The sequence below is a fragment of the Pogoniulus pusillus genome, chromosome 35 (genome assembly GCF_015220805.1).
Source record: "Pogoniulus pusillus isolate bPogPus1 chromosome 35, bPogPus1.pri, whole genome shotgun sequence".
Taxonomy (NCBI): domain Eukaryota; kingdom Metazoa; phylum Chordata; class Aves; order Piciformes; family Lybiidae; genus Pogoniulus; species Pogoniulus pusillus.
The window spans coordinates 891,368-917,667 of record NC_087298.1 but is presented as its reverse complement, the minus strand read 5'-3'; the positions used below and the strand labels follow the sequence as shown (position 1 = coordinate 917,667).

The 26,300-nt window shown below is 56.3% G+C and overlaps 1 protein-coding gene across 9 annotated transcripts in view; it reads left to right on the top strand.

Moving 5' to 3' along the window:
• ZNF618 (zinc finger protein 618) overlaps positions 1 to 26,044 on the top strand; it is a 188,162-nt gene extending 162,118 nt beyond the window's left edge. For 4 of the 9 annotated variants that reach the window (XM_064171074.1, XM_064171072.1, XM_064171071.1 and 1 more), the window contains 5 exons: positions 3,475 to 3,555; positions 6,302 to 6,358; positions 16,814 to 16,891; positions 23,045 to 23,146; positions 24,171 to 26,044. In XM_064171074.1, coding sequence (XP_064027144.1) covers positions 3,475 to 3,555; positions 6,302 to 6,358; positions 16,814 to 16,891; positions 23,045 to 23,146; positions 24,171 to 25,684 — 1,832 coding nt within the window. In that variant the 3' untranslated portion in view covers positions 25,685 to 26,044. Of the gene's footprint in view, positions 1 to 3,471; positions 3,556 to 6,301; positions 6,359 to 16,813; positions 16,892 to 23,044; positions 23,147 to 24,170 lie in introns of all 9 variants that reach the window. The other 5 variants (XM_064171069.1, XM_064171070.1, XM_064171067.1 and 2 more) reach the window with 2 other exon arrangements.
• Positions 26,045 to 26,300: the final 256 nt, after the last annotated feature.

The window sequence follows — 26,300 nt, the reverse complement described above, 5'->3', positions numbered from 1 at the left end:
GAGAAAGAGAGAGAGAAAGAGAGAGAGAAAGAGAAAGAGAGAGAAAGAGAGAGAGAAAGAGAGAGAGAGAGAAAGAGAGAGAGAAAGAGAGAGAGAGAGAGAAAGAAAGAGAGAGAAAGAAAGAAGAAAGAAAGAAAGAAAGAAAGAAAGAAAGAAAGAAAGAAAGAAAGAAAGAAAGAGAGAGAAAGAGAGAGAGAAAGAAAGAGAGAAAGAGAGAAAGAGAGAAAGAGAGAAAGAAAGAAAGAAAGAAAGAAAGAAAGAAAGAAAGAAGAAAGAAAGAAAGAAAGAAAGAAGAAAGAAAGAAAGAAAGAAAGAAAGAAAGAAAGAAAGAAAGAAAGAAAGAAAGAAAGAAAGAAGAAAGAAGAAGGAAGGAAGGAAGGAAGGAAGTAAGGAAGGAAGGAAGGAAGGAAGGAAGGAAGGAAGGAAGGAAGGAAGGAAGGAAGGAAGGAAGGAAGGAAGGAAGGAAGGAAGGAAGGAAGGAAGGAAGGAAGGAAGGAAGGGAAGGAAGGAAGGAAGGAAGGAAGGAAGGAAGGAAGGAAGGAAGGAAGGAAGGAAGGAAGGAAGGAAGGAAGGAAGGAAGGAAGGAAGGAAGGAAGGAAGGAAGGAAGGAAGGAAGGAAGGAAGGAAGGAAGGAAGGAAGGAAGGAAGGAAGGAAGGAAGGAAGGAAGGAAGGGAGAGAGCTTGTGGCACTGCCCTCTCCTGTGTGGGAAGGCCACAGCAGGACCAAGCAGATGAATTAAATTGTTTGTTCCTCCTTGCCAGACCTGGTTAAAACCAAACAAAAAAGAGGCAGGCAGATTTGTTCCGAACATTTTGGAGCCCTCCAGCTCACTGCCACTCGTGACACAAGCTACAAGTTGAGCTTGGCTCTCTTGCAGCATAGGTTGGCCTGGCCCATTCTGTTGTGCTCCCTTTTTCCTTGCCTTCCAGTACCTGGAGGGATCCTGCAGGAAGGCTAGAAAGAGATTTTTCATGAGGGTGTCTGAGCCAGGCCAAGGGGGGAATGGTTTGGAGCTGAGGCAGAGCAGGGTTAGAGTGGAGCTGAAGTTCTTCAGTAGGAGGGTGGTGAGACTCTGGCACAGGCTGCCCAGGAGGGCTGGAGGTGTTGAAGGCCAGGCTGGATGAGGCCTTGAGCAGCCAAGTCTAGTTGAGAGGTGTCCCTGGCCGTGGCAGGGGGTTGGAGGATGAGCTCTGAGGTCCACCCTCAGGCACTCTGTGATGTTCTGGTTACTTCAGGCCTCTCATTCCTCTGTCAAGGGCAGTGGCCTGGGTGGTGTCTCCAGCTCCCTTTCAGCCCTGCCTCCTGTGATTCTTGGCTTGCTCTGGTTAACAAAGCTCTCCTGTCCTGCTGCATTTTCACATCAGGGATGTAGGAGCTTGGGAGTTTGAGAAGCCTCCTTAGGACTTGGAAATGTCCACTAAGGACTGCTGGGACCAAAGCTGATGATCTGGGAGCTTCCTGCAGTTCAGGTCTCTTCTAGCCACAGGACACAAAAGCAGTGTCTGAGCCACACCAGCACAGGGAGGAGACGGGGCTGCAGTGCTCCATGGCTGCAGTGCTCCATGGCTGCAGTGTTCCATGGCTGCAGTGCTCCATGGCTGCAGTGCTCCGGGGCTGCAGTGCTCCATGGCTGCAGTGCTCCGGGGCTGCAGTGCTCCATGGCTGCAGTGCTCCATGGCTGCAGTGCTCCATGGCTGCAGTGTTCCATGGCTGCAGTGCTCCATGGCTGCAGTGCTCCATGGCTGCAGTGCTCCGAGGCTGCAGTGCTCCATGGCTGCAGTGCTCCGGGGCTGCAGTGCTCCATGGCATCAGTGCTCCATGGCTGCAGTGTTCCATGGCTGCAGTGCTCCATGGCTGCAGTGTTCCATGGCTGCAGTGCTCCATGGCTGCAGTGTTCCATGGCTGCAGTGCTCCATGGCTGCAGTGCTCCATGGCTGCAGTGCTCCGGGGCTGCAGTGCTCCATGGCTGCAGTGCTCCATGGCTGCAGTGCTCCGGGGCTGCAGTGCTCCATGGCTGCAGTGCTCCATGGCTGCAGTGCTCCATGGCTGCAGTGCTCCGGGGCTGCAGTGCTCCATGGCATCAGTGCCCCATGGCAGCAGTGATCCACGGCAGCAGTGCCCCATGGCAGCAGTGCTCCATGGCTGCAGTGCTCCCTGGCTGCAGTGCTCATGGCAGCAGTGGCTCATGGCAGCAGTGCCCCATGGCTGCAGTGCCTCATGGCATCAGTGCCCCATGGCAGCAGTGCCTCATGGCATCAGTGCCCCATGGCAGCAGTGCTCCATGGCAGCAGTTCCCCATGGCTGCAGTGCCCCATGGCAGCAGTGCCCCATGGCAGCAGTGCTGGGCCCTGCAGTGCTCTGCAGAAGTAGTGCAGTAACAGCCTGGCAGCAGTGTTCAGCAGTGCCTGGCACTCCTGGGATGAAAGAATTCTGCCCTCCAGCTCCACCCCTGTACACTCTGCGTGGGCTGAGCCCAGCAGAGCCTTGCAAAGCCAAGTCCAGCTGAGCCCAGTGGGTGGCTGTGGACTCCATGAGTGAGTCCTTGTACAGAAAGGGTCTGTGCCACGAGGCACCGACCATAGCCTCTGGGCTGGGCAGCTCACCCTTCCTTGTACTTACTTCTAGGCCACCCTTTGAGCCACCACAGCAAATCCTTTTGCCCTGCAGAGCTACCTGAAGTGGGCTGAGACCTCTCCCCATTTGAAGTTTTGATCCTGTGCTGAGGGACACCAGCTAGAGAAGGCAGGGACCTCCCTCAGCTGTGCTGTGTTCCTTCAGGGCACTGCAGCTGCTGCCAGGATCAGGAGCCAGGTCTGCAAGGCTGGAGGAGTCCTCCCATTACAGCTGCTGGGAAGCTCTCCTGAAGTGAGGGCAGCAAGTCAAGTGCCAGGGGCACAGGCTGGCAGCTCGCTGGGGGAAGGCTGCAATAGGAAGCTGCTGGCAGGCACAGAGGATCTGCCAGGGCTTCTGCAGACAGCCTGGGCAGGCTCTGAGCCAGACCTGTAGTCTTCTGCTAGCACATGCCAGGGAGGGTGGGTAGGAAGGGAACACAGGCTACTGGGCAGCTGGCCCAGGGCTTCTGTGGGTGTGCAGCAGGTGCTGTGCTAAGGCCAGACCTGGTCACCTCTGCCAGAGCCTTTAAAGGCTGCTTATTGCCTTGTGGATCAGTAAGGGAAGGGTTGGGTTTTTAGCAGTGCAGGAAGCCATAGCCCTTCTGGTTCAGTCAGGACTGGTGTTCATGGGCTCCCTAAGAGCCAATCCAGGCCATCTCAGCCAGAAGTCACTCAAGAAAAATCTGTCCCAATTGCCCCTTCAGTGAGTCTGTCTCACCTGCCTCCAGAGCAGGGATTTGCCTGCTTTACTCAGGGCCTGCAGTTACCTGGCACAGGAGCATGTTGTCCTGCCTCCTGTCTGCATGCCTCTGTGTCCAGCACTGACCAGTCACCATCCCTGCTCTTCTCTCCACCCAGCAGAAAGTGCTTTCAGCAGGAGAGTGGAAGGCAAAGTGCAAAACAACTTTGAAGAGGCCAACAGCAATTCTCAGAACTCCAGTGGTAAGTGTGACCCTCCCTGCTGCTGCTCACCACCTCCTCTCCACAGCAGCATTCAGCTGCCAGCAGGCACTCTCTGGATATTTGGGGTACCTCCTTAAGGCTTGCAGCTGCCCTTCCAGGGGCAGTGCCCTTTTCTCACTCCTCCTCAGGTTCCCTGGCACTCCAAACCTGTACAAGAGGTGACAGGGGGCATCCTGCTCCCAGGGTCCAGGGTTTTCCAGGGGGAGCAAAGATGCAGAGGGAGGGGACCATGGGTGGAGATCCAGCAGCCTGTGTATCAGTGAAGTCCTCATGAAGCAGAGCTGCTTGCAACAAGCAAGAGAGGTCTAAGGACTGGGAACAAAAGAGCAGGTTGCATATCACAGTGATGCTCAGCCTGGCAGTTTCTTTACACCTCTGTAACCAGAGTCCAGCTGCTGCTGAGTTCACAGCCTGCCAGGTGCTTAGATATGGGACCAAGATGCATGTGCTGGAAAGAATGAGGATTTCCTCCACTTCTGGAGTTCACCTTAAGTCCAAGTGGTAGTAACTGCACTGCCCCTGGCCTAGGCAGTTCTGTTCAGCAGTGACTGCACAGCCACTGACCTAGGCAGTTTTGTTCAGCAGTGACTGCACTGCCCCTGGCCTAGGCAGCTCTGTTCAGCAGTGACTGCACTGCCACTGGCCTAGGCAGTTTTGTTCAGCAGTGACTGCACTGCCCCTGGCCTGGGCAGTTTTGTTCAGCAGTGACTGCACTGCCACTGGCCTGGGCAGTTTTGTTCAGCAGTGACTGCACTGCCCCTGGCCTGGGCAGTTTTGTTCAGCAGTGACTACACTGCCACTGGCCTGGGCAATTTTGTTCAGCAGTGACTGCACTGCCCCTGGCCTGGGCAGTTTTGTTCAGCAGTGACTGCACTGCCACTGGCCTAGGCAGTTTTGTTCAGCAGTGACTGCACTGCCCCTGGCCTGGGCAGTTTTGTTCAGCAGTGACTGCACTGCCCCTGGCCTGGGCAGTTTTGTTCAGCAGTGACTGCACTGCCCCTGGCCTGGGCAGTTTTGTTCAGCAGTGACTGCACTGCCACTGGCCTGGGCAATTTTGTTCAGCAGTGACTGCACTGCCCCTGGCCTGGGCAGTTTTGTTCAGCAGTGACTGCACTGCCACTGACCTGGGCAGCTCTGTTCAGCAGTGACTGCACTGCCCCTGGCCTGGGCAGTTTTGTTCAGCAGTGACTGCACTGCCACTGGCCTGGGCAGTTTTGTTCAGCAGTGACTGCACTGCCCCTGGCCTGGGCAGTTTTGTTCAGCAGTGACTGCACTGCCCCTGGCCTGGGCAGTTTTGTTCAGCAGTGACTGCACTGCCCCTGGCCTGGGCAGTTTTGTTCAGCAGTGACTGCACTGCCCCTGGCCTGGGCAGCTCTGTTCAGCAGTGACTGCACTGCCACTGGCCTAGGCAGTTTTGTTCAGCAGTGACTGCACTGCCCCTGGCCTGGGCAGTTTTGTTCAGCAGTGACTGCACTGCCCCTGGCCTGGGCAGTTTTGTTCAGCAGTGACTGCACTGCCCCTGGCCTGGGCAGTTTTGTTCAGCAGTGACTACACTGCCACTGGCCTGGGCAATTTTGTTCAGCAGTGACTGCACTGCCACTGGCCTGGGCAGTTTTGTTCAGCAGTGACTGCACTGCCACTGACCTGGGCAGCTCTGTTCAGCAGTGACTGCACTGCCCCTGGCCTGGGCAGTTTTGTTCAGCAGTGACTGCACTGCCACTGGCCTGGGCAGTTTTGTTCAGCAGTGACTGCACTGCCCCTGGCCTGGGCAGTTTTGTTCAGCAGTGACTGCACTGCCCCTGGCCTGGGCAGTTTTGTTCAGCAGTGACTGCACTGCCCCTGGCCTGGGCAGTTTTGTTCAGCAGTGACTGCACTGCCACTGGCCTGGGCAGTTTTGTTCAGCAGTGACTGCACTGCCCCTGGCCTGGGCAGTTTTGTTCAGCAGTGACTGCACTGCCCCTGGCCTGGGCAGTTTTGTTCAGCAGTGACTGCACTGCCACTGGCCTGGGCAGTTTTGTTCAGCAGTGACTGCACTGCCCCTGGCCTGGGCAGTTTTGTTCAGCAGTGACTGCACTGCCCCTGGCCTGGGCAGTTTTGTTCAGCAGTGACTGCACTGCCACTGGCCTGGGCAGTTTTGTTCAGCAGTGACTGCACTGCCACTGGCCTGGGCAATTTTGTTCAGCAGTGACTGCACTGCCCCTGGCCTGGGCAGTTTTGTTCAGCAGTGACTACACTGCCACTGGCCTGGGCAGTTTTGTTCAGGTACATCACCTACAGAGTTTTCCTGAGTTGCTTTTCACCCTGCCAATGTGTCCTCCTGCCTGCCAGTGGGACCTGCCCATTCTCTTTATGTTCCCTGCCTGGAGCATAACAGCTAGACCCTGATGAAATGGGATTGGGCAGCTTGCTGCAGAGCTGAGGAACACAGCAGCAGCAGAGGCCAGGCAGACTCCATCCCACAGTCATTCAGGAGTTCCAAAGCATGTGGTGGAGATGGACAGGGAAGGGATCTCTCCCTGCAGCAGGTTGCACAGTGCCTGTGGTGGGGGTTGTGTCTGCAAGGAGGGGGCTTTCTGGAAGGAACCACGTTGAAAATGAATGAAGTGGTGTGGGAAAACCCAGCTGTGGGTGACAGTGGATGGGCAAAATGTGGTTTGTTACTGAAGAGCTGCAGTGTGCTTCGGGAGCAGTCCTGTACTAACCCAGGCCTTCCCCACAATTACAGCTGCTCACTCGGGGACAGAGAAACCTAAAGAAAAGAGGTGTAAGCAGAACCCATCAGGTGAGCTTCTGTCTGTGTTTCAGGCCCTTCTGCTCTTCAGTTCTGTTCCACTTGGGTAGCAGCAGGCAAGGAGGGCTTAGGAGCTGGCCAAGCCTGTCTCAGGGAGCCCAGGCAGGCTGGTAGGCATCACACAGAGCAGCTGAGAGCTGCTGGCCTGCCTGGCTGCTCTGAGGCTGGACATTTGCCTCTCAGCAGCTCTTCTCCTCCTGCCTTGTCCTCTCTGTGTGATGTGAGTGGTTTGTCAGAAGGGTTTCACAGCCTTCAAATGCACATCTTCAAATGCCAAGATACCATTGGGGTTCCTGACTCGTGGAGCTTTTGAAAGCAGCAGCCTCAGACTGCTCCTTTTCCCTTCCTGTCAAGCCCTGTGTAGCCTGCAGAGGAGGGACAGAGTTCTCCTCCTTCGGATCACACAGCCAAGGGAGCTGCATTGTCAGACCTTCTGGCTGCAAAGCTCTTGTTGAGTTCTGCAGGGGTGGAAGTGAACCTGTGGGGTGGGAAGGGCTCCAGGAACCTGCCACGAGGAATGGCTGCACTGAACAGCCCGAGTTCAGCTCTGCCTGCACTGCTGTGAAGCACTGCCCTGTGGTGCTGTGCCACACCTCACAGGCTCCCCCTGTCACCTCCTTCTGCCAGCTCTGGTCACATGCATTCTTCTGAGTCCCCTTCTGTCTGAACTGCAGCATTTGAAGCTCCTGAGTAAAGCTTCACAGGAAAACCCAGACCAAGGCAGCCATTCTTACAACTGGAGTAGTGAGGTTGCTGTGGTTTTGCTCATCTTCACTGCAGGAAGTGTTTCTGTGTGCACAGCTTGGGTTAGTGGCTTAGTCCAGAGCCTGGCAGGCTGCAGGGGGGTTGCAAGGTGCTCACCTAAACTTTGAGCCAGAAAGCCTGAGGAACTCAAGTGTGAGCTTATCTGGAGTGGGCTCAGGGGAGTTGGGCTCTGGCTGGCAGCAGCTGACACACTCCTGAAAGCCAGACTGGTGCAGGAGGATGTGTAAAAGTCTTCCCTTTCCCTATCCTGCACCCTCCTTTCCCCCCCGGCCCTGTTACCCTCCTTGACTCCACCTTCATGCTGCCTCCCATGCCCCATTCAGTGCCCTCCTCCAGCTCTTGCACCAGGCTGTTTCCTTTTGCTCTCAGGAGTCAGGCTCAGTGTCCTCACTGCCAGCAGCCTGAGCCAGTGTCACCAGGTCAGAGTGTGACTGGCACTGCAGATGAGAGTCCATGGGGGCTCCTGTGTGTGCAGCTGTCCAAGCAGAGCTCTCAGTAGCTCCTTTCTGAGGAGCTGGCATGTCCTCACCTCTCTGTTTTCCTTCTTCCCAGGGCTGTGTTTCATTAGGTGTGCAGCTAAGTGTTCACAAGTGGGGTGCAAACTCTTGGGAGTAATTCTGGCCCTGTTGGCTTCTCCTCTCCTGTGCTGCAGCCAGCAGCTTGTGCACAGGCAGGGAAGCAGCTGGTGCTAATGTGCCTGAGAGCGACAGAAGGATGGGCACATCCCTCCTCCCCTCTCCCATCTGCTGCTTGTCACCACGCTCCTGCTGCTGTAAAGAATCATCCCCAGGTTTGGGAGGCAAATGTAGGTCCCAGCTGAGCAGTGTGAGAGCTGAGGCTTGGCCTTGTTAACAGCTTGATGCCCTGTGCCACCTGCTCTGCGTGGATCTGAGCTCTGTGGCACAGGCTGGGTGGCAGTGATAGCAGAGCAGCAGGAGTCCAGGCCACCCAGCTGGGTACATTGTGCTCCTTTTCCTCTGTCCCCATCCTGAACTGCAGTTGGGAGGGAGGGGGAGGAAGGTCAGCAGCTAAAGCCACCTGAAATGGACTTGAATGCAGTACTGCAGGAGTCTGAGTGGGGACTGGACTAGAATGCAGGGTTGGATTTCAGATGCCTCTTGCCTGGGCACAGCCCCTGGCCTTGTTTTAGCAAGTACCTGGTGTCCTTACTGGCTAAGCTCACAGGGTCACAGGATGTCAGGGCTTGGAAGAGACCCAAAGAGCTCATCCAGTCCAACCCCTCTGCCAGAGCAGGACCACACAATCCAGCTCAGGGCACACAGGAACACATCCAGGCAGGGCTGGAAAGGCTCCACAGAAGGAGACTCCACAGCCTCTCTGGGCAGCCTGTGCCAGGCTCTGGGACCCTTCCAGGCAAGAAGTTCCCCTTGTGCTGAGCTGGAGCCTCCTGTGCTGCAGCTTCCATCCACTGCTGCTTGTCCTGTCCCAGGGAGCAGTGAGCAGAGCCTGTCCCCCCCTCCTGACCCCCAGCCCTCAGATAGTTATAGACATTGATTCAATCCCCTCTCAGTCTTCTCTTCTCCAGACTAAGCAGCCCCAGGGCCCTCAGCCTCTCCTCACCAGGCAGTGCTCCAGTCCCATCATCATCCTCATAGTCCTCCCTTGGACTCTCTCCAGCAGTTCCTGTCCCTCTTCAACTGGGTAGCCCAGAACTGAAGGCAGTGCTCAAGAAAAGGTCTCACCAGGACAGAGCAGAGGGGGAGAAGAACCTCCCTTGATCTGCTGGACACACTCTGCTGAATGCCCCCCAGGACCCCACTGGCCTCTTGGCCCCCAGGGCACATTGCTGCCCCAGGGATGTTCTCCCCCATCACCCCCAGGTCCCTCTCCACAGAGCTGCTCTCCAGCAGTCACCTCCCAGCCTGTCCTGCTGCAGTTTATTCTCCCTCCCCAGGTGCAGGACTCTTCACTTGGCCTTGTTGGACCTCATTTGGTTCCTCTGTGCCCAGCTTTGCCTGTGCAGGTCTCTCTGGATGGCAGCACAGCCCTCAGGGGTATCAGCCAAGCCTCCCAGCTTGGTGTCATCAGCAGACTTGCTGAGCAGACTCTCTGTTCCCTGCCCATAGCCAGCAGCTCCTGCAGGTGAGCCCTACCTTGTGCTTGTGTTGGAAGCTCATCTACTGGCAGAAAGTCCATCTGCCAGCAGGGCATGGTGGAGCCAGAGTGTATGGAGGAGGACTCTTTAGCTGTCATCTGCTGGAGAGGGTCCAGTGGAGAGCTACAAGGATGATGAGGGGCCTGGAGCAGTGCCTGGTGAGGAGAGGCTGAGGGCCCTGGGGCTGCTTAGGCTGGAGAAGAGAAGACTGAGAGGGGATTGAATCAATGTCTGTAACTATCTGAGGGCTGGGGGTCAGGAGCGGGGGACAGGCTCTGCTCACTGCTCCCTGGGACAGGACAAGCAGCAATGGATGGAAGCTGCAGCAAAAGAAGTTCTGCCTCAACACAAGGGGGAACTTCTTGCCTGGAAGGGTCCCAGAGCCTGGCACAGGCTGCCCAGAGAGGCTGTGGAGTCTCCTTGTGTGGAGCCTTTCCAGGCCTGTCTGGATGTGTTCCTGTGTGCCCTGAGCTGGATTGTGTGGTCCTGCTCTGGCAGGGAGGTTGGCCTGGATGATCTCTTTGTGTCTCTTCCAAGCCCTGACATCTGTGAGCTGTGATCCACCTGATGACTGCAAGAGTGCCCTGGGAAGGAGTCTCCAGAGTCTCTTAAACCTGCTCTTGGAAGTTTTGTAGTGCTTTAAAAACAACATCAATAATTGCTAACATGTGCAGGTGGCTTCCTTCTGCTCCCTCTGGACCACAGCTGACACACAGGTCTCAGGCCTGCTGAAGCTTGTGGTTATCCACTGATGAACTAAGCAAGGTCCAGGGAGCAAAGGCCTGCCCTGGTCCTGCAGGGTGGCACTGGCTCATTGCAGTGCTGTTAACCATCTCATGGTGCTCATTCCACTCATTCTGACTCAGGCAGGGGTCTCCTGTGCCAAGCAGCCAGGCAGGATTTGAAGGGCAGCTTCTGAACTCTCCTTGCAAGAGCTGGTGGTCAGCAGCCTGGGCAGGGGAAGGAGAGAGTCCCAGAAAGGGGCAAATCCAGGTGTTGTGTTCAGTGGTGGCCTTGCTGCCTTCCTCTTCCACCAGGCACAGCTGGAGCCTGCAGGCCTGGCCCTGCAGTGCTGTGGTACAGCCTGGCACCTGGTACTGCACAGCTCCTCAGTGCTGAGCAAGAGCTAAAGGGCAGCAAAAGCTGCTTTGCACCCTGCTGGTGGGCATGGAGCCAGCTGGGTGTGGAGCAAACACTGGCATCTTCCTTCTGCTCTGTGGTTGGCTCTTTGTAGTCCAGTGCCCATGCAGCACATCTGCTCACATTGCTTTGGGGAAGATCTGACCTTTGGGGTAGGATTTCTGGTGGCTGAGTGCAGCTCCAGTGCTCAGGACACAATAATTCTTGGTTACTTGGTGATCTGGAGATCTCCCAGTGCTGATCAATGGCCAAGGAGCAGACTCAAGGGGATGGGGCCAGACTCTTCTCAGTGTTGCCCAAGGACAGGACACAAGGGGCAGTTGGCACAATCTGGAACTCAGGAGGTGGCCTCTGAAGAAGAGGTAAAACTTGTTTGGTTTGAGGGTGCTGGAGGCCTGGAGCAGGCTGCCCAGAGAGGTTGTGGAGTCTCCTGCTCTGCAGAGCTTCCAACCCCCCCTGGTCATTGTGCTGCTGGACAAACTGCTGTGGGTGTCCTGCTGGAACCCGGGGGGTTGGACTGCATGAGCTCCAGAGGTCCCTTCCAGCATCCACCATGCTGGGATCTTTGGCTTCAGGAAGCCTCAGGCACAGCACCCATCTCTAACCCAGTGCTGCAGTAGGATCCAGCCTGGATCTAGCCTGGATCTGGTGGTTTGGATGCTCTGGATGGCTCCCTAGTGAAATGCAGAGTTTGCTGTTACGCCTCTAGGCCAGGAGGGATGAGGGACATGGTGAGAAGGTAAAAAGGCAGAAGAGAAAAAAAGATACTTTAGTTGAGAGGAGCCCTGAAGAGAAGGCCTTGGGGGTGCTGGGTGCTGAGCAGCTGCCAGCAGTGCCTCCTGCAGCCCAGCAGGCAGCTGAGTGCTGGCTGCAGCCAGAGCAGTGTGGGCAGAGGGCAGGAGAGGGGATTGTGCCCCTTAGAATCATAGAATCAATCACGATAAGCTCCAAGCTCCTCCAGCCCAACCTAGCACCCAGCCCTGCCCAACCAACCAGACCATGGCACTAAGTGCCCCAGCCAGGATTGGCTTCAACACCTCCAGCCACACAGACTCCACCACCTCCCTGGGCAGCCCATTCCAATGCCAATCACTCTCTCTGACAACAACTTCCTAACAACATCCAGCCTAGACCTGCCCTGCCACAGCTTGAGGCTGTGTCCCCTTCTGTCCCTGGCTGCCTGGCAGCAGAGCCCAACCCCACCTGGCTACAGCCTTCCTGCAGGCAGCTGCAGGCAGCAATGAGCTCTGCCCTGAGCCTGCTCTGCTGCAGGCTGCACCCCCCCAGCTCCCTCAGCCTCTCCTCACAGGGCTCTGCTCCAGGCCCCTCCCCAGCCTTGCTGCCCTTCTCCAAACACCTTCCAGCACCTCAACATCTCTCTGCAATGGAGGAGCCCAGAACTGGACACAGCACTCCAGGTGTGGCCTGAGCAGTGCTGAGCACAGGGGCAGAAGAACCTCCCTTGTCCTGCTGCCCACACTGCTCCTGAGCCAGCCCAGGATGCCATTGGCTCTGCTGCCCACCTGGGCACACTGCTGCCTCCTCTGCAGCTCCTCTCTCCCAGCACCCCCAGCTCCCTCTCTGCCTGGCTGCTCTCAGCCACTCTGGCCCCAGCCTGTAGCTGCTTGGGGTTGTTGTGGCCAAATTGCAGAACCCTGCCCTTGGCCTTGTTCAGTCTCATCCTATTGGCCTCTGCCCACCCATGCAGCCTGGCCAGGTCCCTCTGCAGGGCTCTGCTACCCTCCCAACAGCTCCACAGCTGCTCCTAGCTTGGTGTCATCTGCAAACTTACTGTTGCTGGACTCAATCCCCTTGTCCAGATCAGCAATAAAGATATTGAACAGGACTGTGCCCAGCACTGATCCCTGGGGCACACCACCAGTGCCAGCTGCCAGCTGCATGTGGCACCATTCACCACCACTCTCTGGGCCCTGCCTTCCAGTCAGTTCTTGACCCATACCAGAGTGACTCTGTCCCAGCCAGGAGCTGCCAGCTGTGCCAGCAGCTGCTTGTGGCAGGCAGTGCCAAAGGCTTTGCTTGGCTCTGCTCTGCTCAGACCTCACCTCCAGTCCTGCCTCCAGCTCTGCTGTCCCCAGCAGCAGCAGGACACAGAGCTGTGGAATGAGGCCAGAGGAGGCCACAAAGATGCTGGCAGGGCTGGAGCAGCTCTGCTGTGAGCACAGGCTGAGGGAGCTGGGGGGGTGCAGCCTGGAGAGGAGAAGGCTCCAGGGGCACCTCAGAGCTGCTGCCAGTGCCTGAAGAGATCCTGCAGGAAGGCTGCAGAGAGACTTTAGCTGAGGGTGTCTGAGCCAGGCCAAGGGGGAATGGTTTGGAGCTGAGGCAGAGCAGGGTTAGAGTGGAGCTGAGGAAGCAGTTGTTCAGTGTGAGAATGGGGAGACTCTGTCCTTGGCTGTCCAGGGAGGCTGTGGCTGCCTTCTCCCTGGAGGTGTTGAAGGCCAGGTTGGATGAGGCCTTGAGCCACCTGGGCTGGTGGGAGGTGGAACTGGATGAGCTTTGAGGTCCCTTCCAACCCAACCCATTCTGTGATGCTGTGCTCGCTGCTGCTGCCAGCACTGTCTGCTGGCCGTGGTGGGTGCAGGAAGGTGCAGGTGCTCTGCAGGTGCTCTGTTACTCAGCTAACACCACTGGAAGGGTTGGGTGAGGATGCTCAGACGTTTCCCTTGCAGCTCTTGTGCATTTGTTTTTCATCAGGATGTGGCAGAAGTGTTGAAATGTGGCTCTGGTGGTGAGCAGAGAGCTGCCTGGGGGCCTGCTCCTGCATAGCTGAGCTGCCTGCTGGCTTACACTGCAGCAGCAGCAGCTTGGGGGGGGTCAGTTGAAGCTTGCTGTAGAAAGCTCTCAGCTCATGTTCACTCCTGGCCTCACACCAGGCTGCTGTTTTCTCTGGCTTAGGTGTGGCAGTGAGAGTTAACATGGGAATTGGAGTGATTTATTTAACCTAAGCACCAGGGCTGGGCTTTGCTCTGCCTTGGCTTCTGCAGGCTGCTGCCTTGCTCTGCAGCCTTGTTCCCTGCCTGTGTTTAAAGCACTAATTAAAAGGTCTAATAATAGTCCTGGGGAGACAGGTTTTAAATGGTGGAACAGCTCTGAGTCTTAGCTCTGTGTGGCTCAGGGGGTGGGACAGGCTTCAGCAGCTGCTGGTGCTTTAGGTTTCAGAGATTCACAGAATGGGTTGGGTTGGAAAGGACCTTCAAAATCATCCAGTGCCAACCCCTGCCGTGGGCAGGGACCCTTCCACCAGCACAGCTTGCTCAAGGCCTCATCCAGCCTGGACTTCAACACATCCAGGGAGGCTGTGGAGCACAGAAGCACCCAAGGTGATCAAAGATCAAAGATCACCTTGGGTGCTTCTGTGCTCCACAGTCTCCCTGGGCAACCTGTGCCTGTCTCTCCCCACCCTCACTCTCAACAGTTTCTTCCTCATTTCCACTCTCAATCTCCTCCCTTCCAGCTTCAATCCATTCCCTCTCATCCTATCACTCCAAGGCCATGTATGAAGTCCCACCCCAGCTTTCTTGTAGGTCCCTGGCTGTAAAGGTGTTTGCAAAGAGGACCTGGGCAGGCAGTAAGGGTGAGATGGTGCCTGCTCAGAGCAGAGAGGGCTCTGGCCCACAAAGGGGTTGGGGGAAGGTGTTTTGGGGGAGGAGTACTTCTGGCACCCAGTGCACCATGGGCTCTACAGGGTCAAAAGCTCTTTGGTGCTGCCAGGAAAGTAAAATGCCACTGCTGAGGGCTGCTGCAGTGCCTGGGGCTCAGGCAGCTTGCAGGAGGCTGTTGGCAGTGCCCTGGGGTGGATGTTGTCTCCAGTGGTCATGCCTGCAATGGGTTTTCTTGTGCTCTCCACTCAGCAATCCCTCTGGTGCAGGAGAACTTGGGGAAGGAGTCAGAGTGCACCGAGCTCAGCTGGCTGTGGTGCAGCCCTTCTCTGCTGGCAGGCAGAACATGGTCAGTGATTTTCTTCTCCTCCTTCCAAACTTCCCAATCCTTTGTCTCCAAAGAGGTGATCAGCATCAGAGTCCTGGCTCAGCACAGTGTGATCCTGGAGCTGCTGGAGGGAGCACTGTGGATTGAGAGAGGACCACTTGGGGTCTGCTCCTCTGCATGGCAGACAGTGGCAGGAGTGGGGAGGACAGCCACAGCTGGCATGGCTCCAGGAGAGCCTGTGGCAAGTGGTGTTCCTTAGGGGTCCCAAGTGGGACCAGTGCTGTTCAGTGTCTTCATCAGTGGTGCAGACAGTGAGGCTGAGGCACTCTGAGCAGCTCTGCAGGTGACACCAGGCTGCATGGTGTGGTTGGTGAGAGTGAAGAATGGGATGGGCATCGTGCAGAGAGACTTGGACAGGCTGGGGAAGGGGTCTGAACCCAGCTGAGGTCTTCTCCTCTCTGATCATTACAACAGAAATCTAAACACTTTCCTCATCTCTTGTTCCTTTTGCCACAACCATTTCCCCACTGACCTCAGCAGAAGCAGCCTGTCCACGTCAGTTCCTCTGGTCCTGAAGTCCCTCCTGTGGCACTCAGCTGCCCAGCTCTTCCCTTTCTTTCCTGCAAGCACAGCTACTTAAGTAGGGTATCCCCAAACTTCCTCACTGCAGGAAAAACAGCCAATACAGCAAGTTAAATAAAGCATTGGGTTCTGCTCCTCCAGATGGAGCTGGCTCCATCACTGCAGAGTGGAGGTGCAGAGTGGTTCACCTCACAGCCTCACGGTGAAGGGTGAGAGGAAATGGCCTCAAACTGTGCCTGGGGAGGGTTAGGTTGGAGATGAGAAATTTCTTTGCTGCCAGAGTGGTCAGGGATTGGCACAGGCTGCTCAGAGAGGTGCTGGAGTCCCCATCCCTGGAGGTGTTCCAGAAGTGTGTGGCAGTGGCACCTGGGGACAGGGATTTAGGTTGGGCATCAGGAGGAAGTTCTTCACAATGAGAGTGGTGAGACACTGGCACAGGCTGCCCAGGGAGGTGGTTGAGGCCCTGTCCCTGCAGTCATTCAGAATCAGACTGGATGTGTCCCTGGGCAGCCTGCTCTGATTGGGGGTGTCCCTGCTGCATGCCAAGATGAGCTTTGGGGATCCCTTCCAACCCACTGCACTCTGTGAAGCTGTGGAGGGTTTAGTGGCCATGGTGGTGTTGGGTTGCTGGCTGGGCTGGATGATCCTGGAGGGCTCTTCCAACCCAACTCCATGATTCTCTGAAGCTTATATGAACCACTCCTGGTCTCTTTCTGTTTTCCCTTGCAAGCTTCTTGTAGCCATGTGGTGAGTTCTGGGGCTTGCTACCTGAGATGGACTCCTCCCAGCTTGTGCTTCCCTGTGGCTGGGTTCCTCCATCCTGGCTGCTGCTGCTGCTTGTGCTTCTTCAGTACCCCAGAGGGTAGCTGCAGGTTCCTGGGCTGTGGTAGCAGCAGACCTTGCCCCGTGTGTGCCAGGCACTGTGTGCAAAGTTGTTTCTGTGCCATGTGCTTGCATTTGTCCATTCTGCTGTAAGGAGACAAAATGCCACAGAGGAGGTGGTGGCAGTGATCTGCCCAGAGGGGCAGGAGCCAGCTGCAACGTTGATGTGTTTCAGCCCCTCTAGCTCAGTGCTGCATCTATCAGCTGAGGCATTCAGCTGCTGCTGTTGAAATAGGCAACTGCCAACATCTGCTGCTAGGTTAATCCAGTGGAAAATGGACTTCCACCTTTCTTGCTAGGACAGAGCTAAAAGTTCTCTTCCATCTTGCAGCTCACAAGGGAGCTCTGCACCCAGCTCTTTCCTGACTCCAACTCATCCATATTACTCTGGCAATGTGGCTCTCCTGCTCTGCTCTCAGCCTTCTGGCTCAGCTCTGATTTCTGAGCTTCTCCCCCTCCAGCCCTGCTTACCCCAGTGGCTTTCTGCCACCAAGCCCAGCAGCACTCACCAGGCTCCAGTCTCACTGCACCAGCTGACTGCCACAACACCCCCAGCTGAGCTCCCTGTGGCACTTCTCCATGCCCTGCTGAGCAGCAGGGTTCTGCACGACCCAGTGCTCCTCATCTTACTCAGAGAGGCAGCAGAGACTGGAACTGGACAGAAGTGGATAGGAAATGAGCTCACCCTGCTTTGCTGTCAGGCTTGGTCAGGACAAGCTGAGCTTAGAGCAGCCTGCAGCAGGCATCAGCTAGGTCAGCTGCAGCCCCTCATACACCTGGTGGGTGCAGCAGCTGCCCCTCTGCCCTCCCAGGGCCTTAAAGTGACAATGCCAGCCCCAGCCCAGGGAGCCCTGACGTGCCCTAAGGCTTGCCCGCGGGCTTGGTGCTGAGGAGCTGCTGCCAGGCACAGGAGGGCCAGGGCCAGGCACTGCCCCGTGCTGTGAGAGACTGAAGCATGCACTTGTGCTGCTTCCCTGCCTACTCTGTGTAATTCTGAACTGATTTCTCCCACACAGAGCCTTACACCTGTGGAGCTTGTGGAATCCAGTTCCAGTTTTATAACAATCTCCTGGAGCACATGCAGTCCCACGCAGGTAAGCTGGGCACCTCACTCGCTGCCAGCAGGCAGCCAGGCTCCGTGCTGCTGCCTGCTGCTGCCCCTGCTGGCTGGCTGGCAGTCAGTCCAGCTTGCTGTGCTCCCCCTCTCCAAGCCCCTCTGATGTGGGCTGCAAGGCCTGGGGCACGCAGCAGCGGCTGCAGCAGCACAAGGCTCGCAGGATCCCATAAGCAGCATTTCCATCCAGGGAGAGAGGAAACGTGCCCTGCTGGCACCAAGCATACCACAGTGCTCACTCACACCAGACAGCCTTTGCCCAGAGGTGTGCAGGGCCTGCTCCTGGCATAGCCATGCGTGGGGCACTGCTGCAGCAGAGGGGCAGCTTGCACTGAGGCGAGTGAAGCGAAAGCGCTTGCAGGGCAGCAGAGCCTTTGCCCACAGCAGGCTCTTGCTCTGCTTGTGGCTCTTGGAGTTGTCCAAGGACACTGAAAAGGCTTCTCAGGAGCAGGGTTTGCAGTCTCAGCAGCTGTGTTCCTTTCCCTCTCAGCTCTCTTCAGGAGAGCAGTGTGAGGAGTTGCTGCACTGCAGTGTCCAAGCCACCTCCTTTGTTTTCCAGCTCAGCACAGAAGAGGCAGTTTTACCTTTGCTGTTCAGAGGCAGCACTCAGGGGGCCCCAGAATGCAGCTCCAGGATTATATAGGCAGAATCTTTTTCTTTTTTTTTTCCTTCCCTCCTCTTCAATGAAAACTGAAGTGATTTAATCCAGGTTTGCAAACCAGCTCACCTGTGCCAGCCCTGTGTGCTCTGGCAGACAGCTGCGCCCTGGAGACACATGTTCAGGGCTTGTGTTTGCCCTCGCTTCACTGGCAGGCCTGAGTGGCACAAAGGGACTCATGGCTTGAGGAAAGGCCTCTCACAGCTTGGTGAGGACCTTCAGAGTAATCCAGCTCCAACCTCCTGCCATGGGCAGGGACACCTCCCACCAGCACAGCTTGCTCATGGCCTCATCCTGCCTGGCCTTCAGCACCTCCAGCCAGGGAGCATCCATAGACCCCCTGGGCAGCCTGTGCCAGTCTCTCCCCACTTTCACTCTCAACAATTTCATCCTCATCTTCACTCTCACTCTCCCCTCTCCCAGCTCAAAGCCATTGTCCCTTGTCCTGCCACTGCCAGACCTTGTCCAGTCTCTCCCCAGCTCTCCTGCAGCCCCTTCAGGCACTGCAAGGCTGCTCTGAGGTCTGTCTGGAGCCTTCTCCTCTGCAGGCTGCACAGCCCCTACTCTCCCAGCCTGTCCCCACAGCAGAGCTTCTCCAGCCCTCTGAGCATCTTGGTGGCCTCCTCTGGCCCCTCTCCAGCAGCTCCAGGTCCTTCTTGTGCTGTGTTCCCAGAGCTGGAGGCAGTGCTGCAGGTGAGGTCTGAGCAGAACAGAGCAGAGCAGCAGAGTCACCTCCCTCCTCCTGCTGCTCTCCCTGCTCTGCCTGCAGCTCAGTTCCCATCTAAGTTCCTATCTTGTGCTGGAGCTTCAGCTGTAGCCCTGAGGTTAATGAGTGTCCTTTGAGCTCTGCAGCTGCAGCCAGTTCCTTGGCCCAGGTCTTGCGGGGGAGTCTTTCTTTGTTGTTCAGCAACCACTTCATTGATCATCTCTGCGATGTGAGGAGACATTTTAAGTGCTTTGGTTTGAGGTGACTGAAGTTTGGGGGTGGTCCCTTCAGCTGGAGCATTGCCTGGTCGGGGTGGAGTGAGTGGGCAGGGTGAGGCAGTGAGGAGCAGTGAGGCTGTGCTCGGGGCGGTGGCTGCCATCACTCTGGGGCCTGGGGGTCTCTCCCTGCTCTCTGGGGGTGGCAGCCTCTGCTTGCCTTCAGCTGCAGCCTGACCCTCCTGTCCCTTCTTCTGATCTCTGGTGCTGAAATGCTGCATTTTGAGTTTCTGGGTGGCACTGAGTAGAGGAGCTGCAAAGGAGGAGCCAAGGTCGAGGTGCCCAGGTGGGGAGTGACAGCTCACAGTGGGCAAGGTGTGAGCTGTCTGCAGCTCTTCTCCTTACAAATGATCCTTGGCCCCTGGCCTTGTTCACCTGTTTTGCCTTGGGCACAGAGCAGGGCTGTAGGGAGCAGTGCTCTGACTCATGTCATGTCAGCAGAGATCCATTCACAGGTAAATTGCCTCTCCTCAGCCCAGGACTACTCCTGTTAAGCTCTGTGTTTCCTCGTCCCTCCCTGCTCTGTTTGTAACTCGGTGTCTCCTGCTTGGCAGCTTCCTCCAAGCTGTCTCTCTGACAGCAGTCTTGTGCAGGTCTTCTTTAAGTACTTTCTCCAGGCATCACCGAGGCCATCCCTTGCTGTGTGCCTGGTGCTTGCCTGTCTGTGTGTGCTGAGGATCAACAGCAGCAGCTTCTCCAGGGCTGTGCAGCTGGAAGTGACCATTCTGATGTTTGCTGCTGTGTGCTGAGGGCAAAACAGGTGGAAAAGCTACAGAGAACTTTGGTGGGTGTCTGCTTCTGGAGAGCAGCAGTGGTGGTGACACAGGTCCTGCAGCTCCTCTGGTCACAGATTGCTGCCTTTTAGCCTGCCAGAGCATGTCCAAGAGCCAGCATCACCACAGCATCTCTGAAGTCTGGGGGTGCAGAGGCCTTGCAGTAGGCAGAACTGATGTCATGGGATCCACATACTGGGAACACTGGAAAAGTTTGAGACACTGAGGGGCTGGAGCAGGTCCAAAGAAGGGCAACAAGGCTGGGGAGGGGTCTGGAGAACAGGGCTGGGGAGGGGCTGCTGAGGAAGCTGGGGGTGTGCAGTGTGGAGAGGAGGCTGAGGGGACACCTCATTGTTCTCTACAGCTCCCTGAGTGGAGGTTGGAGCCAGGTAGGGGTTGGGCTCTGCTTCCTAGTCTCAGGTGATGGAAGGAGAGGAAATGGCCTCAAATTGTGCTGGGGAGGGTTAGGTTGGAGATGAGGAAACATTTCTTTGCTGCCAGAGTGGTCAGGGCCTGGCACAGGCTGCCCAGGGAGGTGGTGGAGTCCCCATGCCTGGAGGTGTTGAAGAAACCTGTGGCCATGGTAGCTGGGGACATGTTTAATGTTCATGGTGATGCTGGGTTGGTGCTTGGACTGGATGCTCTTAGAGAGCTTTTCCAACTGAAACAAGTCTGATTCATATGCCTGGCTCAAGGAATATTTCATTATGGGGATGCAGAGATTAATGAGTCCATTTCAGTCAAATCCTCCCACAGTTAATGTGTCCAGGGGTCCAGTTTGGTTTATCATGACTGATGCTAAGGGCTCATCTCTTCCACCTGAATGTGATGCATCCACTGAGCCCCCCTCATAAGTGACTGATGCTAGGAACCTGCTGCTGGCCTCCAGGAGCAAAAGCAGGGACATCTTGGCTCTTGAGTCATTCAGTAGGCTGAGCCTAGAGGCTAGGAGGTAATAAAGAGAGATTATAGCTCCATAAAGCAGCTCCACAATGAGAAGAAGCAATTAGCATGCAAATGGGTTGCTGGAAGGCATAAAGAGAACAGCAGAACACCAGGCAGAGGAATTTGTTCTGTAATTACACTGTACAGTGTACAGCCTTGGCTCCCTCTGGAGTACTTTGTTCAGGCTGAGTGATGCCACATAAAGCCCTTCCCACAATCTGATCTGGAAAACGAGAGGGTGGCTAAGTTCAGCCTGGATTAAGGGATTGGAGGCATGAAGGGAAGTGAAAGAGCCATGACCTGTGCTGCTCAGAGGCTGCCTGAAGCAGAAGAGGAGGTTGAAATCTCACCAATGCCACACTGAGTGCCAGCAGATATTTGTACACAGTAACCCCCCCAGTGTGGATAAAGAGCTGGGGAGAGGAAGTACAGAGGGCTTCCTCCTGCACCTCAGCAAGACAAGGAAGGGCCTGAACTCTGCACTAAGTTAGTAGGCAACAGCCAGCAGTTCCCAGCAGGGGACATCCAGCGTTTCCCTTTGCCCACCACAGGTGTTTGTTGGTGAGGACGCTGGTGGCAAATGCTGGGGGAAAGCTGTGCCTGATCAGGGGCGTTCACTGGAGCACCTCCTGCTTCTCACCTCTCTTCCACACCTGCAGAGCCCTGCCCTGTGTGGCAGTCCTGAAGCTGGCAGTGCTTCCCAGGTGCCACCCAGCACCAGAGAATTCCCTGGGCACACCTCCAGGCAATCCCTGGCTCTGCCTGGTTCTTTCATATGCTGGATTGCTCTTGGGTACTGATGCAGTCTGTGGCCAGTGCAGTGCCCAGGCCTAAAACTGCAGTAAGGTTTGTGAGTGCCCCTGCAGTTGCTGTGCAGAGCTGTTCTGATTTGAGTGGGCTTGCTCTAAACAGGAGAGCACTGGAGTTCCATCACAGCATTTCTTCTCTCCAGATCCTTGCTGGTCTCCCTTCTCTCCCAGGTCACTGCTGCAGGTGAAGGAGAGCAGCTCAGTCCTCTCCTGTTTGTTTTGATGGGCAGCCTCCTGCTGGCCAGCAGCAGATCTGCCTGGGCAGCAGAGCAGAGCTCTGTGTGTGCCTTAGTGAGGCATTCTTGTAACTTCTGTTGGATGCATTTCACTGCATAAAGTCTGCCCAGGCCATGGATGTTCCCACCTGAGATGATCAACCTGGACTGCCTTCCCAGTCAGTGCATGTGAAGTTGTTGACACCAGGTGAGCTGTGCTGCTAGAGGCATCTAGTTCAGCCTGGGAGAATGAATTCCTCCCTTGAGCCACTGAGGGTAAAAGGAGCTCTAAGGGCCCACTTCTAGAAGTGTGTCTAACAGAGATGTTCAAATTGAGGTGAGATGAGTCCAGTAAAGGGCCTGTTTAGCCTTCTTAGGCTTTAATTCCATCTCTCTGCTCAGCCTGGTCATCAGCCTCTCCATCCTTCACCTTCTCCTTCCCCCTCTGTTCATTGTGCATTTCCTCATTGCCTCGCAGCCTGCTGCAGAGCAGAGTTTCATAGTGGAGCACACCAGGAACTAGAAAATGCCCTCTGGTGGAAGGGGAGATTCCTGGAGCAGAGGAGAGAACGTGGATACAATGCAGAATTCACTGCTGCTGCCTGCATTTCCTTGCCCAGTCCCAGCAGGCTGTCAGAGTTGAGCCCAGTTACCTGCTCAGTAGTGGGAGCGTGATCAGAGTCACAAGTTGCATCGGGCGGGAAGGGGCTCTAAAAGCTCATCTTGTGCAACCCCCCTGCAGGCAGCAGGGACCCCTCCAACCAGAGCAGGCTGCCCAGGGACACATCAGGTTTGACCTTGAATGTATCCAGGGATGGGGCCTCAACCACCTCTCTGTGCAGCCTGTGCACAACTCCCTCCTGACGTCCAACCTAACTCTGCCCTGCTCCACTTCCAAGCCTTTGCCCTCAGCCTGTCCCCACAGGCCCTTCTGAACAGTCCCTCCCCAGCCTGCCTGTAGGTCCCCTCCAGATACTGAAGTGCAGCTCTGAGGTCTCTCTGGAGCCTGTCTGAAGAGCCCCACCTCTCTCAGCTTGTCATCAGGCTCCAGCCCTGGGGCCATCTTCATGTCTCTCCTCTGGACCTGTCCCAGCAGGCCCAAGCTCCCTGGGCAGCAGGTACCTTTTGGTGTCTTTGCAGCCATATGGAGGAGCAATCTTTGGTCACACCCCAGAGCCCTGAGTTTTTGTTTAGTCGTTTGCAGTCTGAGGCAGCAGTGAAGCAACCCACAGGAGGTTGCTCCTCTCCCTGGAAGCTGCTATGAAGGCTGCAGTAAGATCTGTAGCTACAGAGGAGCTGAGCAGAGCTTGAGAGACAAAGTGTTGAACCGTGAAGAGCAGGAAGGCCACCAGCAGTGCAGGAGGAGGCAGGAAGGCTAAAGAAGGGTCAGGGCTGGTTACATGCCCTTCAGTCTGAAGTGAAGGCAGAGTGCCCAAGCCAGGCTGCAGCAGGACCTTCAGCTGCCCGAGAGGCGTTTCTCAGGGTGTGCTGATGGCAGCAGTGTCACTGGTGGCATCTCAGCCAGAGTTTGGGAGGTGATGGTTTGCAAGTCCAAAGCCAGTCTTGAGGTTTCTGAGGGTCCTCTGCTGTCTCACTGCCAACTGCTCAAAAGCTACAGAGAATTTAGGCTGTTGACACCTTAGCTAGGGGAGCCATAAGGAAAGGCTAAGCAGAAGGGTTCTGTTGCCCTTCTTTGTGCCCTGTGTGCTCTTATTTTGTGCTTCTTACGCCTCCCTGTCTCTTACCCCACAGCTGACAACGAGAACAATATTGCCTCTAGCCAGCCCAGGTCACCTCTAGCTGTTGTTGAAGAGAAGTGGAAACCTCAGCTCCAGAGAAACAACACCAACAACAGTACGTAGCACAGCTCGCTCCCTGCCTGGGCCTGCTGAGCCTCGGGCTGGCAGAGAGGCTGTAGCAGGGGTGGGCATTGCCCCAGGGCCCTTGGCCTCACCCAGTTGCACTTGGTTTCACCCAGAGCTCCTGTCCTGCCCTGCAGAGCTGAGCAGCACTCCCTCTGTGGCTGCACTCAGGTGCAGAATGTGCTGGGAGCCCTGAGGAGGTGGTCGGAAAGCTCTGGAAGATTCACAGACTGGTTGTTGGGGTTGGAAGGGAGCTTCAGGATCATCCAGTGCCAGCCCCTGCCATGGGCAGGGACACCTCCCACCAGCACAGCTTGCACAAGACCTCATCCAGCCTGAACTTCAACACATCCAGGCAGGGGGCAGCCACAGCATCCCTGGGCAACCTGTGCCAGTCTCTCCCCACCTTCACGCTCAATAACTTCTCTCCATGGTGGGGGCTGGAGCTGGATGATCTTGAAGGTCCCTTCCAACCCAAACCCTTCTGTGAATCCATGGGGCTTGGTCTCAGCACCGTGTGAGGTGGTGCAGGATGTGTGCTTCGCTGAGGCAGCTCCTCTTAAAATTACAGAGGCTGAAGTCGCAGAAATGGAAAGCTGTGCAGCCTGCCAGCTGGGCCAGGCTGGCACCACCAGGCCCTGGGTGTGGTTAAGTGACATGCACGAATCTAACTTCCTTAGGTTGTTCCTCAGTGAACACCATGGAGATGCCACTGGTTAAGGGCACCTCTGGCAGTTGTGAAGGCACACAGGGAAGAGATGGCATTGCTCTGTCTCTGTGCCCACGCCAAGGAGGGCACACAGGTAAGCTCCTTGCTGCCCTAAGCAAGAGCAAGACCTGGAGGTTCCTCTGCCAGAAGCCCCTGAGGGAGGGCCTGGGGATGTCTCTTGCACCATCTGAGCGTGTTCCACCTCTCTGGGTCCTCTCTGAGAATGGTTTTGTGCCTCCCTCCTCTCGTGCTGCAGAGCAGCAGCGCTCACACGGTGCCCTCTGTGCCCCCTTGTGTCCCGCTGCAGCCTCGGCCAGCGGCTCGGTGGGGAACAGCACGATCCCGGAGAAGGAGCGGCAGAACATCGCCGAGAGGCTGCTCAGGGTCATGTGCACTGACCTGGGGGCCCTGAGCGTGGTGAGCGGCAAGGAGTTCATCAAGCTGGCACAGACCCTGGTGGACAGTGGAGCTCGCTACGGGGCCTTCTCCGTCACCGAGATCCTGGGCAACTTCAACACGCTGGCGCTGAAGCACCTGCCCAGGATGTACAACCAGGTGAAGGTGAAGGTCACCTGCGCCCTGGGCAGCAACGCCTGCCTGGGCATCGGCGTCACCTGCCACTCGCAGAGCGTCGGCCCCGACTCCTGCTACATCCTGACGGCCTACCAGGTGGAGGGCAACCACATCAAGAGCTACGTGCTGGGCATCAAGGGCGTGGACCTGCGGGACAACGGCGACTTCATCCACCACTGGGTGCAGAACGTGCTGTCCGAGTTCGTCATGTCGGAGATCAGGACGGTCTACGTCACGGACTGCAGGGTCAACGCCTCGGCCTTCTCCAAGGCGGGCATGTGCCTGCGCTGCTCGGCCTGTGCCTTGAACTCGGTGGTGCAGAGCGTGCTCAACAAGAGGACGCTGCAGGCTCGCAACATGCACGAGGTGATCGAGCTGCTGAACGTCTGCGAGGACCTGGCGGGCTCCACTGGCCTCTCCAAGGAGACCTTCGGCTCCCTGGAGGAGACCTCTCTGCCGCCCTGCTGGAACTCGGTGACCGACTCGCTGCTGCTGGTGCACGAGCGCTACGAGCAGATCTGCGAGTTCTACAGCAGGGCCAAGAAGATGAACCTCATCCAGAACCTGAACAAGCACCTGCTCAGCAACCTGGCGGCCATCCTGGCCCCGGTGAAGCAGGCGGTGATCGAGCTGAGCAACGAGAGCCGCCCCACGCTGCAGCTGGTCCTGCCCACCTACGTCAAGCTGGAGAAGCTCTTCACGTCCAAAGCCAACGACGCCGGCGTGGTCAGCAAGCTCTGCCACCTCTTCCTGGAGGCGCTGAAGGAGAACTTCAAGGTGCATTCGGCGCACAAGGTAGCCATGATCTTAGACCCCCAGCAGAAGCTGCGGCCCGTCCCGCCCTACCAGCACGAGGAGATCATCGGCAAGGTCTGCGAGCTGATCAACGAGATCAAAGAGTCCTGGGTGGAAGAAGCAGAGTTCGAACCTTCAACCAAGAAGCCTCGGGGGACAGGGGAAGCCACAGCAGCTCAGGAAGAAGATTGGTTCGGGAAGAATGAAGTCTACGATTACTTGCAGGAACCTCTCTTCCAGGCCACCCCTGACCTGTTCCAGTACTGGTCGTGTGTGACCCAGAAGCACACGAAACTCGCCAAGTTGGCCTTTTGGCTCCTCGCGGTGCCTGCCGTGGGGGCCAGGAGCGAGTGTGTAAATATGTGCGAACAGGCTCTCTTGATCAAAAGGAGGAGGCTGCTCAGCCCAGAAGACATGAACAAGCTCATGTTTCTCAAGTCCAACATGCTTTAAGACTCTTGACTTTAAACACACACACACACACAGAGAGGACTCCTTTTTCAAACACTGTTCTGAACTGTTCCAAAAAAAAACAAAGGAAAAAAAAAAAAGAGAATTTTAAGTTCTAAACACTGTGGACCTCATAATGAATGCCCCTGGAAACCAAGTGCTTTTTTATATATATATATAAAAAGAGAAATATATCTAAAGAGTTAAATTGGAGAGGGAAAGCTGAGCACGAGAGAGAGAGAGGCGCAGCTCTGCCGCCCGTGCTGCTTTCCCTGGCCACTGTGCGGACTGGACAGACTCGCTGATGTTTTCGAGTGGGCAGACCAATGGGAGGCTGATGTTCTAAAATCTTCAGGCAGCTGAGATCTAAAGTGACTTGAAGTTTCTTTTTCCTTTAGTTTGTTTCTCCTCCACCCTCACCTTTCGTCTTCTCTCCCCCTCCACCCCCCGCAACCCCCCACCCTGGGCCGTCTTGCCGTGGATAATCAGACGCCAGGCACCAGCCCCGGTTCTGCGCCAGGCTTTGCTCCTTTGAATAACTCTGCACCTTGAGGGTGTTTGTCTGCAGCCTTCTTGCCGCACCCTCGGGGCAGCTGTGGTTTCTCTGGGGGGAGTTAGG